Source organism: Suricata suricatta, chromosome 6 (genome assembly GCF_006229205.1).
Source record: "Suricata suricatta isolate VVHF042 chromosome 6, meerkat_22Aug2017_6uvM2_HiC, whole genome shotgun sequence".
NCBI lineage: Eukaryota > Metazoa > Chordata > Mammalia > Carnivora > Herpestidae > Suricata > Suricata suricatta.
The window spans coordinates 108,679,937-108,699,316 of NC_043705.1; the positions used below are offsets into that span (position 1 = coordinate 108,679,937).

The 19,380-nt window shown below is 39.3% G+C and overlaps 1 protein-coding gene across 10 annotated transcripts in view; it reads right to left on the bottom strand.

Moving 5' to 3' along the window:
* The window catches only part of FBXO38 (F-box protein 38), a 52,519-nt gene that overhangs the window by 16,161 nt on the left and 16,978 nt on the right, over nt 1-19,380 (bottom strand). For 7 of the 10 annotated variants that reach the window (XM_029943105.1, XM_029943101.1, XM_029943110.1 and 4 more), the window contains 7 exons: nt 17,048-17,191; nt 15,812-15,949; nt 14,606-14,699; nt 12,995-13,125; nt 9,154-9,324; nt 7,347-7,489; nt 5,836-6,046 (listed from right to left, as the gene is read on the bottom strand). In XM_029943105.1, coding sequence (XP_029798965.1) covers nt 5,836-6,046; nt 7,347-7,489; nt 9,154-9,324; nt 12,995-13,125; nt 14,606-14,699; nt 15,812-15,949; nt 17,048-17,191 — 1,032 coding nt within the window. The remainder of the gene's footprint in view (nt 1-5,835; nt 6,047-7,346; nt 7,490-9,153; nt 9,325-12,994; nt 13,126-14,605; nt 14,700-15,811; nt 15,950-17,047; nt 17,192-19,380) is intronic. The other 3 variants (XM_029943111.1, XM_029943107.1, XM_029943102.1) reach the window with 1 other exon arrangement.

Consider the following 19,380-nt stretch of genomic DNA (forward strand, 5'->3'; position numbering starts at 1 on the left):
GAGCGCAGCAGAGCCTGTGTCTGCCCTGTTCATCACTATAGCCCCCATACCTAGGGGTGCTCAATGACTGACTACGGATGGCCAACCAGCCAACCATCTAGGTGAAATGAACAAACCAACAAAAGAGAAAACAAGATCCTGTTCCTGAAAGAACTAAAGAATCTACTTAGGTAGACAAGACAAACTCATACAGTTATCAGACAAAGCAAGATAGGATTATGACACAAAGACACCATTCGGCTAGATGCCTCTGGAATACACAACAGTGAAATCTGAGATTTTGTGGGGACAGTGGGATATGCTTTGGTCTTTAACATACACTAAAACACATCCCCCCCCTTCTGTTTAGTCCCCCATCTCCAATCCCTGCCAGCTCGAGCCCTCAGTTTTCCACATTTCATTTAGTGCCCAAACGACAGCCAACCTGGCCTACAAACCTGTCCTGATGAAAAAAGCCAATTGACTTTCTTCATTCAATTCTTATGTACAATTATGAACAGCAGTTGGTAATCAATGTGTCCAAACTCTAACCTTGCTTGTTTCTTAAAGCAATCTTGTAAGAACACTATTGTTAGTATCATGTATGCACAGTTAAGGAATCTGAGGCTTAAAAGTTTAGTTTAGTATTTGTTAGGATTTGGAGTGAGGTGTTTCCTGAACTTACAATGCAGGGACAACGAGTAAATGGAGAATGTATAGTCCCTGCACTCAAAGAGAATGCGCACATTCTAACAGATGTGTAGATATGCAGAACAAGGTCAGAAGAGAGCTGCTAAGTGCTAAAACAGTCCAACTGCAAGGGGAATCTGACAAAAAGGGAGCAACTAATTTTCTGGTGCGCAAGGGAGTTCCCACTGATATGGAGCAACACCTCCTATACGCCAGGATACATGTTTTCCTGAAGAGGAAGTATTCAGTGATAAAAAAGAAAAAGTGCCAGTGTGGACATGAGGGTGTAAAAGAAAACAAGGTTAAAAAGGCAGCATGGGCCCCAAGTTGTGAAGTGCTTAGAGTTCTTTCTCCCAGACAGAGCGGGACCATCAGAGCAGAGCAGAAGGCCATGCCTGTGTCCGTGTGATAAGATTTTCCAAAGCTTCTGAGCAACTGCCTTTTGGGCATTTAACATCATATCCAAAAGTTACTTGATACTAATTTTTCATGACATTCACTCATTTGAACATTTATTAAGCATCTACTACAAAGTGTGACTGTACCTAGGTGCGAAGAAACAGTGAAGTGATTATATTCAAGATCTCTACTCTCATGGAGGTTACTCCAACTGGGAAAAGAAAAGCAATTAATAAAAAAAAATAATAAAAAGACCTGATAGTACCATTTCATATAACAAAAGCGAATACACTGGCGGCTACCTAAGGCGGAAAGGCGGTCAGCAGGTACAACTTGTGACAAGTCCTGAGGGTGTGACTGACGGACAGCATGGTGACTATAATTACTACCATACTGTGTATGTGACAGTCACTGAGAGAGTAGCTCTTAACATTTCTCATCACAAGGAAAAAACTGTAACTATGTATGGTGACAGATACCTACTAGACTTACTGTGGCGATCATTTCACAATATATTTATATGTATCATTATGTGGTACGCCTGAAGCTAGTATGTCAGTTGTAACTGTGGTAAAGAAAGTTATCTCTGAGATTAACATTTAAACTAAGCCCTAATACCAAGAAGGAGCCAGCCATGCAAAGACAGAGGGAGGGCCATCCTGAGAGGCAGCAACAAGTTAGTGTAATCAGAGGCGGGCCTGGCTCACAAGTGTGGTGTGCGAGGTTGAGAGCAGCACTTGGTAAGAACAGGCCAGATTACGTAGGGTTTTATGGCCCAAATCAAGAAACTGGATTTCCTCCGAAGGCAGCAGGATGCTACTAGAAGTCTGAAGAAAGTGAGCCATGTCGTCTGGTATATGTTCTAACAAGACTGCTGCTCGAAGACTTAATTTTAGCTGATCAAGAGAGAAAGCAGGGAGACCAGCTGGAAAGGTATCAAAGCATTTAGGTAAAAAGATGTGGTACAGTGGTGGTAAAATGGGCAAGGGAAATGAAGAACAAATAGGGAGATTTTTAGAAGCCCAAGTAAGAAGTCCGTGCTAAAGGACTTGTAATGAAGAGCAGGGAGGTGGTGATAAAGAAAAGAGAGGACATGATTCTCAGTTTAGATGCTTGTTTCCAAATATTTTATCATCAGGGCAGCACATTTTTTTCAGAATTTTAACTTACAGAAATTATGAAAGCTATCTTTAAATCAAATATGTTTACCAGATGTTTCATTCTGGTGAAATGTTTTGGTTATAAAAAAAAATCCTGTCACAAAATATAGTCATAAACCTTAATGGATCTGAACGGTTTTACAGATATATAACTGGTCTCTTTTATGTAAAACCTGATTAGAAATTTATAACGTTTATTAAATGTTGTAAAAATAAAGAACTCACTGCCTTTTAACAAAATGATTTTATATGCAACCATTTCAGCATCAGAAATATTATTTAGTGGTTGACAATTATCTGCCCAAAATATAAAACAAAATGCATTTACTGTGATTTTTTTTTCACATTGTAGCTCATTCTCGAGCTTCAAACATAAAGATTTTCCGTAAATCAATGCTTCTCAAACTGTGATCCCGGGCCAGCAGCACTAGTATCGCTTGGGAACTTGTTGAAAATGAAAGTTATCTGGCCCCACAGCCTTATGAGCTTGGACCCTCTGAGGGGTCCCTGTGGTCTGACACATCTTCCAGGTGATTCTGAGGCACTCAAGTTTGAGAACCACTGCCAAAAATAAAGGCCCCAGAGCAGTTTCACCTAGATTAATTTAGGTTAATGGTGGACAGAGGGCAATGGTGAGGGAAGGGAGCAGGTTACACAGTTTTTAAAAGTAGGTAAGTACCTGGGATTTATGTATTAAATCAAAATAGAAACTGAGTAAAATGATACATAGGCAAAACTATGCTTTGTGGTTATAATTACTTCAAAAGCAATTATATTAAAATAATTTGGCAATATGCGTTAACAATTACAGAAGCATGGTTTTGACACATGGTAATTTTATGTTAGGCAAATTGCTAGAATATGAACATTTATTCCTCTTTTAGAGTGTTGTAAAATGCAGGTAATGAACTTATATTTTCAATTAACATAACTAGCCCATATAAAGTATTCTGAATCTTAAGAATTTTGGAAGTACAAATATAAGAATGATAATATCCTTATCAAATTATAAAGTTCTGATAAATCAATACAGTACTTTACAGAGCAATAAAATCATGTTTTTGAAGTCCTATATCGCCTTAATGATAATGTTCACTGAAAAACACTAGGATTCATTATAGGAGTTTATAAGCAAAAGATACTTAACTTACACAAACTAAATGGCATTTAAAATTCTAAATGCCCGTATTTTAAACTCTGCTACTTCACGGAAGCTGACGAAGTTAATTAAATACGACAGGGCAATAGAGAGTGGGGGCCTCTGCTTCATTCTGGGGTTGCTCCAGAAACCAAGTAGTTGCCCATGCATGAAGACTTTTAAAATTCTAAATTAAGGAAAGTCAACATGTCGATGCCACATTCAAAACTAAATTTTTAAGCTACTGTTAAGTTCGCACGTAGAGCAGAAGCATCAGTCAGTCATTTCAATAATCACTAAGTCCCGCTCCCTGTGCTGCTATTTAAAAACATTTTTTTTTTACTCTTTTATTTGAATTCTTTCCACTCCTGGTTTTGATCAAAGTCATATAGCCTTTCTCCAGCTCCTTATTTCTTATATAAAAGAATCAACCTGATAAGTAATAATAGCAAACATAAATAAATATATTGCCAACTCAGAGAGATGTGTGGAACCAATGTTTTATGGTCACTGGCATTTTTCTACAAGTGCTGCCATCACATTTGGTGTTCCTAGCCTTCTTCAAGCTCGGCATTTCTGTAGTTCATTCCTTTTGCTTCTTAGCCTTTTACAACATTTGATGATAGCATACTTGACAATACTATACCTCAAAATGTGGTCTGTATGTGAGTCTCTGATCTCCTGAAATCTTAAGTATCAAATGTTAGTAGAGTTAAGTTCCACTGTTCTCTCATAAATCAAATGCAGAGTTCTTGCACATGTTTTCATCTCCGCTGCACCAGTATGTGATCTCACAATGGAAGGCATTCTCCATTCTGTATTGAGAGGTCTATGGCCGTAACTTCCTGGAGACTATACTCTGTCCAGTGTGTCCACTCCAAACACAACAGGGTTCCTAGGATTTGGGTAGGTCTACACTGCAGTTGCTGTAACAGTTTTCTCATGGATGGTCTGTGTCCTCTGAGGTCCAGGTCCTCATGGTGCTAGTGACAAGTGTGATGGCACTCAGGGATAAGAAGGCAAAAAGATAATACCTGACCTCACTCTCCCCTCTTCAGTCCTAGCACCTGCTGGCTCTGCACTTTTGTTTTTGTATTTTGGGCAGAAGTCGTCAGGGGAGAGATTGAACCCTAAGTTTAAAATTCTTAAAAGTACTCATGTAGATATAAAAAGTATGAAGTTGTACATAACTATAAATTACTTCAAGAAATAGGAAGACTGAAGCTAGAAATAAAGGTTTGGAATTCATTAGCATATAGTTGGTACTGAAGCTGTGAGACTGAATGAATTCATTTAGAGAAAATGTGTAGACAGAAACAGGGAGATTGAGGACCAAAGTAGAACGGAGAAGGTGCTGTAAGCAAAGGGAACTGAGCAGACCCGTCCAGTGAGACACAAGGAAAACCAGGAAGATGGTTTCAGACGCCAAGAGAAGAAATTATTTCAGGAAGGTAAAGTGAACAAGAATGACAAATGCTACTGAGATGCTAAATAAGATGCAAGTGGAGAACTAGCTTTCTTACCAGAGCCACCAGTGACTACCAAGAGCCAAAACGGAGACTTCTGCAGGAAGCATGTGAGGCGAGGAAGTGAAGATGCCTCCAGAGGACTCTTCAGTCAGGGCCTTTATTCTTGGAGCAACCCCAAAGGAAAGCATGCTCGATTCACAGTGCTTTCATGATGAAAGCTGCTAGAAACCTCAGGGCATCCTATTTCTCATTAATTACTGTGTCCAAGACAATGAGTGAAGGGACAAGGCTACCAAGATGGCTCAAAGAGATTCTTTTTCCAGTTCCTGAGGGTCAACCGGGAAACTGGAAATTGTGGTAAGAACACAACTTCCCTCCATCCTCACCAACACAGGGGCAGATGAAGCCTAACAACACATGGGCTGGATACAACAGGCATTCGGTCGGTACAGAAGAACTGCACCGATAATATGTAAGTGAATCCAATGGCTCTCTATGAGCTCAGGTACCTCATCTGTTAAGACTAAATGATGAAAGACAAGTGACAGGTGCCCAACGCAGTATCTAGCACATGACTGGCATTCACTCTTGTCAGTTCTAGGAACATCCAAAAATAGTCTCCACAATGAAGTTCAACTTAACTATCTACTGGTCAGGGAGCTGGAATGGGATGCTCCTTCGCCCAAATCCTGAAAGTTAAATTTCAGTTAAGCCGGGCCCTAAGGCTCGCTGTACCCAAATTCTTCAGCATCGATGCACCCTTCCCATTCCGTACACACCCTTACAGATTCTACGGACAAGAGGCAACGCAGCTTTGAAACAAACAAGCAGACAGGCACATTTCATCCACCAGCCACGCCATCTGCCTTGTCAACCAGGTCCCCACAATGTGTAAAGTGACAAACTGAAATAGGGGAAGAAGGGAACAGAACAGGGTCAGAGAAATACAATCCAAAGTAAAAATCATGTCTGTTTGGAGCTCACAAAAGGTCTGGGTTACCGTCGGCTGCAAACTGCTGCTCTCCTGGCTGCAGGTCTGGCCGGAAGTCGTTCTCCTCATCAGAGTCATCCGGGTGATGGTGATTGTTATCGTGGATGTTGGCATTGTTCTGGGCATTATTGTCATTGTCATTGTTGGAGTTCTGGTTGCTAACGAGGGCTGAGGAAACCCCAATTCCTGTGCCTGCACTCAGACCAACTCGAGCACAGCCCTAAGGCAAGACAAAACCACATGCCTGTTTACTGAGGTTAGTATAGAATACTTCGTTTTTTAATATTCCTTCATCTTTATGTAAGAATGATTTACACAGCACTACTTTCACATATGCATAAAGGACCTGATTAAAGGCAAGCAAGACAAAGTGTTCTTGGTCTGGATTTATCGGTGATGGAATGCACAGTGGAAAGAGGTCTGTGTAAAAGACCAGTAAGTGTTATAGCTAAGACCTGAAACCTCACATTCTAACCTCAGATCCCGAGCCTTCCCCACTGTACTGTACTGCTTCAACCGTCGGGAGGTAACCATAAGAACTGAGGAGAGGGCCGCCTGGGTGGCTCAGTCAGCTAAGCCATCTGACTTCAGCTCAGGCCATGATCTCATGGTTTGTGGATTTGAGCCCCATGTAGGGCTCTGTGGAGCCTGGTTCAGACTCTGTGTCACCCTCTCTCTCTGCTCCTCCCCACCTCATACTCTGTCTCTCTCTCTCTCTCTCTCTCTCTCTCTCTCTCCCTCTCAAATAAACATTAAAAAAAATTAAGAACTGAGAAGAGAAAAAAGAGAGAGAGAGAAGATAATTCGTTGAAGCACCAAGTTTTTATTACAGTGTGAATGAGAAGTGTTATTTGTTAAGCAGTTTAAAAATAACATTCTGTACAACTAGACAATCTCAGATTTTCCAGGATATCCAACGGCACAGAAAAGAAAATAGCAAAGTAAAACATTTCCAAAATAAATCTTTATATCTGACGTTGCTTTTTAATGTTTATTTATTTTGAGAGAGAGCATGAGTATGAGCAGGTGAGAGGCAAAGAGAGAGAAAAAGAGAGTATCTCAAGCAGGTTCCACATCATTAACACAGAGCCTGACACAACTGGGGGGCGGAGGAGGCTCAGTCTCACAAACCATGAGATCCTGACCTGGGGCCAAAATCAAGAGTCAGACACCTAACCTACTTGAGCCGCCCAGGCACCACATATATTTGAGGTTCCTAAGTAGAGATTTAGTCTCCCAACTAATTTCTCTGAGTAATACATTTTGTCTTGGCTTAAATTTCCACCTTCCTTTTACTTTACCTTCAGTTTATAGCACTGATGGAGACAGTATTCCACTTACTTATTCTTTCCCCTTCTCTGGAAACCCCTCAGCACAACAAGGGGCCATGTAAAATTATAAGCTCACTGAGGCTAGCAGTAAAAAGTCTAAGGCATATGATTACAAAGAAAATCACTTCGGTTTTGTTTTTTTCCTTGAGTATTAAAACATAAAGAAAAATTCCCAAAAACGTGACTTACTTTGGGCGGTTCACGAAACATCTGGTCTAGCGAAATAAACTCCAGACTGGGCAACAATTCAATAAATTGGCCAAAAGAGTCCAGCTTCAAAGCATGGCATCGCACTAAGTTGATATCAACCAATCGAGTCCATCTTGAGTGGTCTGTTGGAGAAACGACATGGCCCGAGAATTTAACTAACATTTTCTCTGTTACAGATGAATTTTGCTTTAGGTCACAAAGACTTTCCAATCCTCCCCCTCCCCCTTTTTTAAAAAAATAACTTCGCTCTTCTCTCATGATCTCAAAAACCTGTTGATTAAACTATGTTTCCTTACCTAATTTCATTGTGAGAACTACATGGCTTGCAAACCATTAACTTGAAACCAAGTCAGCCTGGATTTAAAATGCGATCCATTTAACAACCTACAGGCTTATTCAACAACAGGACACTAATTAAAGAGATGTTGGTGCATTCATTTAATACATTATGCAGCTTTTTCAAAAGAATGAAGGAAAATGGAGTATTGCTATGGAAAGCTCTCCCGAATACTCTTAGTGTGAAAAACAAGCTACAGGAGAGGGTACACATAAGGTCCTTTTGTATATATAAACCATTCTGAGATGTGATACATGTATAGGCTGCAATATGCACAAAATAATCCGTCCAGAAGAATGTATATGAAACCGTTGATGGTGGTTACCTTTGGGAAGAGGAGACTTTTCACTGTGTACCTTTCTGTACTGTTTGGTATTGTTTATCAAGTGCATGTATTACTTTAAATTTTTAAGTGTTAACAGGAGTTCTGAGTGATGGGATTATAGGCCATTTTTTGTTTTCTTCTTTATACTCTTCTGTATTTAAGAAAACAAACAAACGGAAAGTCCAAATAATGTTATTTTTTAAAAATGATCTATGCCTGCTACAACCTAAAGTCTGTACATCCCAATAGCTTTTCGGTGCAGCTGGGCCAGGGACAGGATTTCTTCAGGAGGGGAGACATGGCTGTTCTAACGAGTGATCGCAGCAGACAGGCTGTGCAAGGAGCCAGAGCTGCAGCGCCCCTTCGAGAGCACAGACAGCAAGGGGGCAGCTTTGCCCCTTCGAGAGCACAGACGACAGCAAGGGGGCAGCTTTGCAGGTGGCAGTGAGGCGGCTTGGTTTGGTGAAAGACTCTGTCACAACGAAAATTCTCTGGCTCTGAATTCATTTAAAGCTTTGTGAATTTAGGTATTTAAGAAGAGTCTTAAAGAAACAAGTAGTACTACTCAGGAGGGAAAATGAAACCCGACATAAGAAAGAATATCAAGTACAAAAGTCACACTTCTACATATAAGGGATCAGGTGGGGAAGGGACAGCTGAAATAACCTAGGATTTTCAGGCAGCTGAAAATTTCACTACAAGTTAATGTTAACTATATCACCTAAGTAAAGTTTTAGTGTGTGTTGTTGATTTTTTTTTAATACATACCCACTTTCAGATGATGTGTCATTTGAAGGTAATTCAGAGAAAACAAATATGGAATCCCAGGCAACAATTCCTAACATTAAATTTATGTCCCTGGCTCAAAGAAATATATATAAAAATCAAGGAAGTTGAACCCATAACCTAGACTGTGCCAGTTTCTAGGCAGAGAATTTCAGGAGTTCCAAGAAGCACCGATAAAATTCCAACTTCATTATCAAAGGCCCCCAGAACTCGTATGAACAATCCATATAAAATATCTACGTGTTTATGATAGGAGTACAATTCATAACCACACACAGGAAACAAACACATATACCCTCGCTACCAGTCAGACATGGCCTTGCGTAAGCCTGCAGTACCTGAGATCCAATTGTACGGATTATGTAGATGGGGGCAGTTATAAATGGCCAGGTATTTGATACAGGAAAAAACTTCATTGACCGCCTTCATCCCTATATCGGTGATGATACCAGGATTTTCTACCACATCAGCCAAACCATACTTTACCAGATCGGCATTCGCCATTCTACCTAGAAAGAGAAATTAAAAAAAAAAAAAAGAGAGAGAGAGAGAGAGAGAGACATTCTTAAATGTCATAGAATATTGCCAATTCTTTTAACATCCAGTATAGCACTCTCTATGATCATTCTGTGTCATCCATCCAACATCAAGTTCAGGTTTGAGTACAATTTTAGGCTACAATTTTTAGTCTGTGTAAATACCAATTATACTGCAAAATAAAAACTTACATTAAAAATCCAGGGATAGCTAGTAGAAACAAATTATTTTCAACTGTTTAGAAAAGGAAAAAAAGCAAAAATTCTTAAAGTAAAACAATATATTGTATTAGTTCACACTTAAAGGGGAAGTTTTAGTTTCAGCTTTCGAAAAGAAAAATAAGATCTTTAATATTATAATCTCTTTCACAGTATCAGAATCATGTTTTTGGAGTCGGGTGTGGCCACATGTAGAAAAGAGTAAACTGGGAATTCAGACTCACTCTTAGAGTGGCGATGGTCAGTAAAGATGTGCCCATCCCCAGAAAGTGGACTTCTATCTCAAACACACCCTCTCCCTCTGCCCCTAGGCTTCAGCGTCTCCTGTCATAGACACAGACTGAGCACGGGGGGAGGTGGGGATTAGTAAAAGATGATCCTCCTTCTAGACTATGGCACTGGAAATCACACTTCTGCCTTTTGCCCTCATTTCCCCCAGCTGCATGCCCCTATGCTCTAGGATGGTCCACTTGACTATAAGCAATTTGAAGGAAAAGCGGAGTGTGACTAGTTGACAAATATACTTTCCGTGTCCAGCATCGTCCCAGGATGCAGGTGCTCCCATAAGGTCTCTCACAGTCCTGACACAAAACACAAAGAAAACACCGTGCTCTGGTGAAGCTGCCCCGCACATTACAGCTCGGAACACGTTTACAACTATTCACTCCAAGCTCTTCCAATTTTACTTGCCACACAGGTCATGGCCTCTCAGAGTCCCTGTTTTTGGTATTTACTGGCATTTCCTGCAGAGTTTATCTTAATCCAGGCTTTACAATTTGGCTGAGCAATTTTCTTCAGCCTGCTTATAAAAACCTTTTTCTTGTTCTTTGGACTTGCAACTTGTCTTCATTACAACTTGTCTGCTTTCTAATGACTGGGTAAGTCTTGAACTGGCTTGTTCCCTGTCTGCATAAATGCTGCAACCTGACATGATACATCCATCTAACATTTACTCCTCTGAGGCCACCACCACCTTCTTGCTCTTAGGGTCTCCTGATTATCATACTCCCTCAAGAATCCTGATGACATCACCCAGAACTCATTTTTGGTTCCTTTTCCTTTAGCCCACAGGTCAGCTAAAAGTAAAAGTTTCCATTCACTAAATGCTTTCTAAGTGTCAGAGATTGTAAAACTGGTGTTATTACTGACTCCTCCAAACGACCCAAGGAAAAAGTGGGAAGTGGTCTGATCTCCACTGAACAAATGGGAAAACACGGACTTAAGAAGTGACCTGCCCGAGGTCCCATCAGTCAGAAGAGGCAGGTCTCGATTCCATCTCTCCCCTTCTCTCCAAAGCCCCAGCATCAAAGACTACTCTACACTGCTTTGGTTTTTAATGAGTTTTACATCCCTATCACCTTCAAATAAAACTCTGATAGCATAAATCTATGTAAACCAAAAACTCCTCTCTAAGTACTCATCTTTGGGTGACTTTTCTTATATTCTTAACACAGCATCTGCTTTCCACAACATCCATTTCCCCAACCTGGCACTGTCATTTTTACGATAAATGTATGGGGCACAAAGTGCTGTTTCTATTCATAATTTGCCAAGTCTTTGCAACAAAACAATTATACAAGTTTTACTAGAGGCGATGCCACCCCCACCTTCTGGAGAGATGCTTCAAAATCTAAATCACTGGGAAGAATGAGATCAAGTCATGAAGTACAAGCAGTGACCCCTCATTCCTCCCTAGACAGTCTGTCAAAGGCACCTGGCACCACTGTGAGACACAGAATCCTAGGCTATCTCTGGAGGAAGGGAGGCAAGTAGGTATATGGAGAAATGGGTGAACTGCAGCGAATATGAAGAATGGTTTAAGGTCAAGATGAGACTTCTATGAAAGGGACTACAAAATAAGTTATGCTGCAAAGTGTAATAGTAGTCAACAGGTAAAGTGTTTTTCTATTGAATGTGTATTAAGGGGAAAGAGATACCTATAGGGAAATAGCTGGTTATAAAGACAACTCTTGGGAGCACCTAGGTGCCTCAGTCAGTTAAACTCTCAGGGTTTGTGAGTTCAAGTCCCACATCAGGCTCTGCGCTGACAGCATGGAGCCACTTGGAATTCTCTCTCCCTCTCCCTCTGCCCCTCCCCTGCTTGCTCCCTTTCTCTCAAAATAAATTAAAAAAAAATAAAGACAACTCTTAAAGACTATGTTTCAGTGGACCTAAACGTGGCCATCTTGAAGACAGAAAATTTGTTAAGTTTTGAGCTTTCGAGAAGAATAAATAAAATTATAGAAAGAACACCAATTGCCAAGCTAAAAATTTTGTTGGGTCACACATAAGATATTGTAGAAACAATACACAGAATGGAACCAACCTCATTCAAAACTGGAAAAGTTTAAGATCAAATACATTCATTTTATATGAAATGACCACACTAGTTTAGCATTTTAAAGCTGTGTTGGTGAAAAGCTGATCTTTTTCAAAGTTATATACATTAAAAAGGATTGCCGTGTTAAACTGGCAAGAAGATACGAATTTGCTTTCTCAATTCTCCATATGCAGTAATGAGCACCGCCACAATGATAGAGTAAATAAAACGCTGCTGTGACATCTGTTCAAAACAAAAAAGGACAACCAACAGTCATGTTGTTTGACCTAGACTGTCCTGACTAGAGGAACTGAGCCTACTTATGTTCTTCTACAGTGCAAATTAGAGCCTAAGAAAAAATGCCATCTAGTATGATAGTCAGTATAAAAAAGACTTGTTATAGATTACATGGGGAAGAAACTAATTCTTGCAAAAATCAAAACATGCTGGTGGTAGAAATGCTCTTGCATGTCTGATTAATGCCACATGGGAAAAAAGCCTTGAATAATGAACTGACATGCATTCAAACCAAAAAGAATGAGTTCCCAGTTGTAAATACATTCCAGAAAATGCTGTGAACAAGCCTTCCAACAGCAATCATCATCAAATGAATACTGACCATTACGTGCTCACACTATCTGGGAAATCCAGAACCCCCAGCGGACTTATTATGGAAATGAAGCGCATGGACAGGGAATGGGACCTCATCTGAGAGGACCATCAAAAGCTTCAAGAAGTGTGGCAGATCAAATTCAACAAATGGAACCAAGGATGACATTCTGTGAAAAAAATGAAGCAGAATGGGAAAGAAACTTGGGCAGTAAAATGGAGACAGTATCAAATGTAGGTAAGGAGGTTTTTTTTTTTGGTATACTGTTAATCATACACTTTCCATAATATGCTAAATCAGAAGCAATACGGAAAAAAAAGTCACTGACACTTCGAGTTTAAATTAAAAGTTTCTTTTTCAAGAGGAGAAAACACCTAAGATTTTAAGCTGTCTAATATTCAAGAAAATACGGCACATCTCAATTCAGGTTTCAATTTGTCAAATAAGTTCTCTACAGCAATTTCAGAGAATAAAACGGTTGATTAAAGTCTTACTCTGCAGCAAAAACTCATCTACATATCCCAGATGAAGTGTTTCAAACTGGGGGAACTCCAACTCTGCCATCTTTAGGGCAGAAAAGACGCCATCTTTGGTGAGGGAAGGCTGGATCCGAACTTCATGTAACCTATGAACAAAGAGATAAATGTAAGTGTAAAACAAAATCCATCAGAATCAATGGTTCTTCCTAACATAAGTCTCTGAAAGAAGTTCATCTTACTGAAGTATCAAACACAAACAACTTCCTCTTCCTCTACTAAAAAACCATTAGAGATGTTTTATTTTGTCTTAAGTTTTTAAAATTTATTTTAAGAGAGAGAGTAGAGGGAGAGGAAGGGAGGGAAAGACAGAAAAAGAGAAACCCAAGCAGACTCTTCACTGTCAGTGTGGAGCATGATGTGGGGCTTGATCTCATGAACCATGAGATCATGACCTGAGACAAAAATCAAGAGTTGGATGCTTAACCAACTGAGCCACCCAGGCACCCTGAGATGTTTCCCTAAAGAATATTGTTTTAAAGAAGCATTTTGCCAAGTGTGGGCAAATCTTAGGTGGTACAGTGAAGTTACATTAATTAACAATGAATTATATAGTAAGAATCTTATAATCTTTCAAGGTGCTTTATTTTCTTAAAAAATTCTTTTAATGTTTATTTATTTTTGAAAGCATGCATGTGCACACCAGTGGGGGAGGGGCAGAGAGAAGGCGACACAGAAGCAGGCTCCAGGCTCTGAACTGTCAGCATAGCACCCAATGTGGGGCTCAAACCCATGAACTGTGAGATCATGACCTGAGCCAAAGTCAGATGATTAACTAACTAAGCCACCCAAGTGCCCCTCAAGGTGCTCTCTACCCTGATTAAGTCAAAGTCAGAATCTGCATTTGGTGTTATTTCTTTAACATCTTTTTGATGCTAGCTGTTAAAAGTACCATTTTAACAATGATTATAGTTCTATACTGGGTAACAAAACCTACTTACTTAAACTCAGAAGCTGTTTTATTTATATTCTTCATATCTTACTGATGAAGAGCAAGAGTTTTGTTTTTGAATAAATTAAAAAAATGGTCACCTTAACTTAAATAAAATATAAAAGTAGAGGCAGATTTTTGATCTGTAGAAAACAGTTAAATGTGACTGTTAAATAATCTGATGCACGGATATGTTAAAAATATGAAGGTGTCACAAGTTCAGGACTCTTAAAAAACTGACTTAAAATACTGATTTCTGAATAGTAAATACTGTCACCAAATAACTGAAATAATTCCAAAATCATATAGGTTGAAATACAATGGTTCCCAAGAGCTGCAGAAGCCAGTGCACCAATGCTGACTTCTGTCAGACTCTCAGGCACTTCAAGAATGGTGACTGCTTTTCTCAGATGAGACCACACCCCTTCAGAGCTTGCTGGATCTGGAGTGCAGCTCGACTGGTCTTCAGTTAGAAAATAAGACTACCACTAAGTGACACCCTGATGCTATGTAAACAACTCCTTTGTATTTTAAATCTGGACAAGGCACGACCAAACTTCATACACATACCCTCAATATCTGGAAGACAGGAAAAAACAAAATTCTAATACAAAAGGCAATGTGAAGAGGAAACATACCTACGAGCAGCAGTGATGATGAGGTAACCAAGATCTACTTCAAGAGCGTTTTTGCAAGCTCCCAAAACAATAGTGTGCAAATTTCTAAAACCACCTAGTTAAAAGAGAAAAGGAACACAAACAGTAAGGATTTTGTTTGACCACAGCACTTTAGTAGTAAAGTATTTATGTGCACTTTAGATGCTATGTGGTTAAAAGTGTATCTATGTTTGTTTATGAATTATGACTACTAGTCATTTCCTAGAAAGAGATGAAAATGGATACTGTCCTTCTGAAAAGACAATCTGATGGCATCAAAAAGTCACTCCAAATTATTGAGACTTTTAAGAAAGGATTTTCAGGAAACTAGAAGCTCATAAGGTAACTGTTAAAGAAGGGTTCTTGACATTTTCCAGCCAAGGTTTGAACCTCCAATATATCATATGGAAATAAGACCAGCACTTCCTTAACGTCAACTGGGGTTTTTTTCCCATGTTTTTGAAACTTGTAAATATAAAGCAAAAAAAAAAAAAAAAAAAAAAGCACACAAATTCTTAATGTATACAGCTCAACAAATTTTCTCAAGATTCACTTTAAACTTTTATGAATTAAAAATCATACAGTAGGTATTTTTGTATTGTTTCTTTTACTAAACATTTTGTATACGAGAGTCATCCAGACTCTGTATGCATGAAGACGTCACATTTTAATCATCCATGCCGTTGCTGATAGGCGCCTAGTGTCCAATGGTGGTAAGACGCCCGGGGTGTTTCCATTTGGAGGCTCTTATGAACAGTGCGACCGAACAATTTGGGGCCTGTCTCCTGATGGACCTATGAATGCATTTCTGTTGGATCTGACCTAAGGTATCCAAGTCAGAAACCATCTTATCACCACTGGACACTAGAAATCCCTGTAAATATCTCTCAGAAAAATTCCAAATACAACAGATGTATGATTAACCAATAAGTATTAACAAGCCAGAAAACATGCCTTACCACCATACTGTTTACTCTGAGAAGGCTGAACACTGCATAAAAGAAAAAAAAATGACTGCCGTCCCATGCTGGCGGTTACTGATTCTCCATCACACAGCAGACAGAAAGGGTAGTAGGCAATTACTAACAAGCATTATCTTTTAAAATGACTCACAAGAGAAGTTATAAAAGCATAACAATTCTTTAAATGGATTTAAAAAGTATTCAGTAACTCAAGTAAAATGAATACCTGATCTCCAACTGTCTTCAACTACATGCTGGATAAGACCTCCAAGGAAAGGAACTCGAACCATTTCCAAATGTTCCAAGTTCCGGGCAGAGGCTAAGCCTGTTACTAAGGGGACATACTTCAAAGAGTTTGTGGGTCCTAGGGGAAAAAAAACTTCAATGGAATGATGTAAATTGTCTTAAAAATAAATTTTCAAACCAGCAGCTGAATTAACTCATAAATTCACTGTGAAACTGACAGCCAAGTAGTCGACTCTCTGTAATTTATACTTATTAAAAATGAAAGTACGCATTAGCCTGTTAACCGTGTATTCATTCAGCATAAGGATTCTTCAGTAACATTGGAGAGACACTTAGTGTTTTTTGTAAATCTCTTGAAGTCTCATTAGTTTTGAACTCAACTAAGGGGAGAAAGCCAAGTCGAAAATTTGATCCTTCATTCAAGCAAATAGTTGGATCATAAATATCTCTCTAGGTGACCCAGTATTGTATTAGACGTTATGGAAGATCACAAGATATAGTCCTATCTATCAAAGAGCTTGCAAATGACATGGATATAAAACCAACATGACTAATTATAAGAATAAATTAAGAAGAAAAGGCAGGTATATGAGAAAAGGCAAAGCTTGAAGGACATACGCAGGAGGAAGGAAGTGTATACTTCAGGACAAGGAAAAAATAACAGTGTAAAGAAAGACACTGAGGTGAAGGCTGGTAGGGTTGCACAGGGGACAGTGAACAGGTAGGCCTGAAAATAAAAGAAGGTATGTCTGGTAAAAAGAGTCAAAAATAAAGATATCAAGAGAGGCCTGGTTAGAACTTTAAAGCACTTGCTAATCTAAGGCAAGAGAAACACTGAAGGTTTCTGAACAGAAAGAAAAGCAGTGTTTTTTGCTTTACAAGAGATTAAGTCACACTACTATTTACCTGCAAGATAGTTAGGAGACAAGAGACAAAGCAGACAGAGGTCTACTAAAACAATCCTATAGAAAATAAAAAGAGCCTACAAAAAATATGTAAAGACACTGGGATGCCTTTTCCCCCCTAAGGGTAAACACAAATCACATGCCTATTGATTTTAAAACAAAAAGTACATTTATTTTCCCAAGGTGAATAAATTACAAAACATAAACAGTAACAGCATAATATAATTCCATCTACACACGTAGCTATGGAGTTTGCTTTAGGGTATTTCTAGAAGAGCGTACGTATGATCAATGCCGCCACAGCCATGTACCGTTACCTGCGCAGTTCCTCATGACGAAAGTTCGTAAACTGATGCAAAGAAAGTCTTTGAACGGCTGTGGTTTGGTGAGTCTTACCCACTTCATATAAAGGTGCCTTAGCATCGGGATACAAGGAATTTCAGGAACATTCACCCCTAAAACATATACAAAAAAGAAATCACTAAAAATCTCTGTATTCTGTCTGTGTAAAAGTGAAAGAGTTTACTTTTCAAGTTGACAATTTATCCTTCATGGTTATTTTTATCAAAACAAACTACCTAAGTAAAGTCTATCGTTTGGCCAATTTAAAACAGGCTTGTAAAGAACAATTTAAGCAAACCATAAACACTCTACTTTGTTATTTCTTTAGAAAAGGCATATGGGAAGATGAGATTTTACAAGTATTTCCACATTTTATACACATGAATCTTTCTCGTAACTCTACAACTCTTCTGGGATTCATACACCCAGGAGATGTAAAATGCAAATAAGTCACTCAAAACAAAATTACGTGGAGGGAATACACAAAAGTATTCTTCGACTGCCAATGCCCACCATCCTACCAGTGAGAAAACGAAATTTTTCAGGACACAGGCAGGCTAGCAGACTTTAAATATTGTGGTCTCTGGATGATGTCCAGAGAGTGACATTAAAGTCGTTTCTACAAATGAATGAACCTTAAGGACTTGTAAATGTGTGGTAGGAGTCAGTCTGATACTGAGAAAGTGAGAAACCCATCAGTATTTGCTTTAATATTTCAAACTGATAAAGGTATTTTATCCTTCTGATCTGTAAGTGGCTTAACACTAGGAATCATCCCCACAGAGGACCCGGTCAGAAAGGGGAGGGAAAGTGGAAGGAAAAGCCAAGACACATGAAAGAAGAGTTCTACATGGAAGGAAGCAGATCAAGGAACCCACCCAAGGTTAAACTCTGCAGGCTCATGAAATGCTAAGGAAGTGACACAAGTCTCTGAGAGAAATCCAAAGACACAGTGTGATGGCATTTAACAAGTAATAGCTAGAAAACCAGTTGAATATGACTTTAAACTCATGTTGGCAGAAGCCCTGCTAGAGAAGGCAGAATCAAGAGGACCTGAATGGTTGGTTCTGTGAAGGCTAAATTCTGCAGGATGTTCCTATTATAAGGATTATTCCTTTACCTGGCCCTCCCCAAAACAGTTACCTTCAGCCTGGAACTACACATATACACTGTATGGCAGCAGACAGCAGACGGGGAGTAAAATAGGGGAGGAGACCGAAGGAAGAAAGGCAGAGGAAGTGAAGTACAGACTGAGATTCAAGATGCAGAATTTACAAAGGTACGTCTAGCATCTACCATGATGGTGTCAATTCTAGTTAAGAACCTCAAAGTAGCAGGGGTGAGACAGATCCAGACAACACACGATATCCTGTGCCCAATCCACACTTTGCCTCCAATCCATTCTACGAACAAACAGCAGTTGCCGGTCCACGCTGCGTGTGCAGTAATACACTACACACATCTGCGTCACCATCACAGTGTTAATCTGCTGAGTTAATCCGATGAGTTAATGCATTTCAACAAAATTTGCCAACTACTTCTGTCTGCAATGAACAATGACAGGAATTGTGGAAAACATAAAGATATAAAAACAGGTTCTGACTCTACAGAGCTTATGTTATAAAGCGCAGATATTACAGAATCCCTGTATCTAAAAACCCAATCCCAAACTAGATATCCAGGGGCCTAATTTAGAAGAGCTCTTTGATCTTGTAAATAAAAGGCTTCTAGAGAGCATTTCTCTTATGCCATAATTGTGCACAAAAGTCCTATTTAAGACCTACTTCTGTTAAAAAATAATAATAATAAGTTTTTAAAAAGGAGGAAGCCTGGGTGATTCAGTCAGTTAAGCCTCTGACTTCGGCTCAGGTCATTATCTCATGGTTCATGGCTTCGAGCTCCACACCGGGCTCCATGCTGACAGCTCAGAACGTGGAGTCTGCTTCAGGTTCTGTGTCTTCCTCTCTCTCTGCCCCTCTCCCGCTTGTGCTCTGTCTCTCTCTCTCACTCAAAAATAAGTAAACGTTAAAAAAAAAAAAAAAAGACCTATTCTTACCATCTTTGCTGCACTGCTTGCACCACCTCACCCAGCTTCAGAAATTTCTAGTTCTTAAGACCATGACCAATACTCAGAATTAATGCTTAGAGCAGAGAAGATTCTCAATAGGTGTATTTTTTAAAAAATATATTTAATAATAAATATTAGAAGTCCGACTAAGGTAATGGAAGTCCTCCCACAATCCTTTCAAGAATGTAAGCCAAAGGTAACAAATTTGGGAAAATATCTTCCCTTAAATTACTG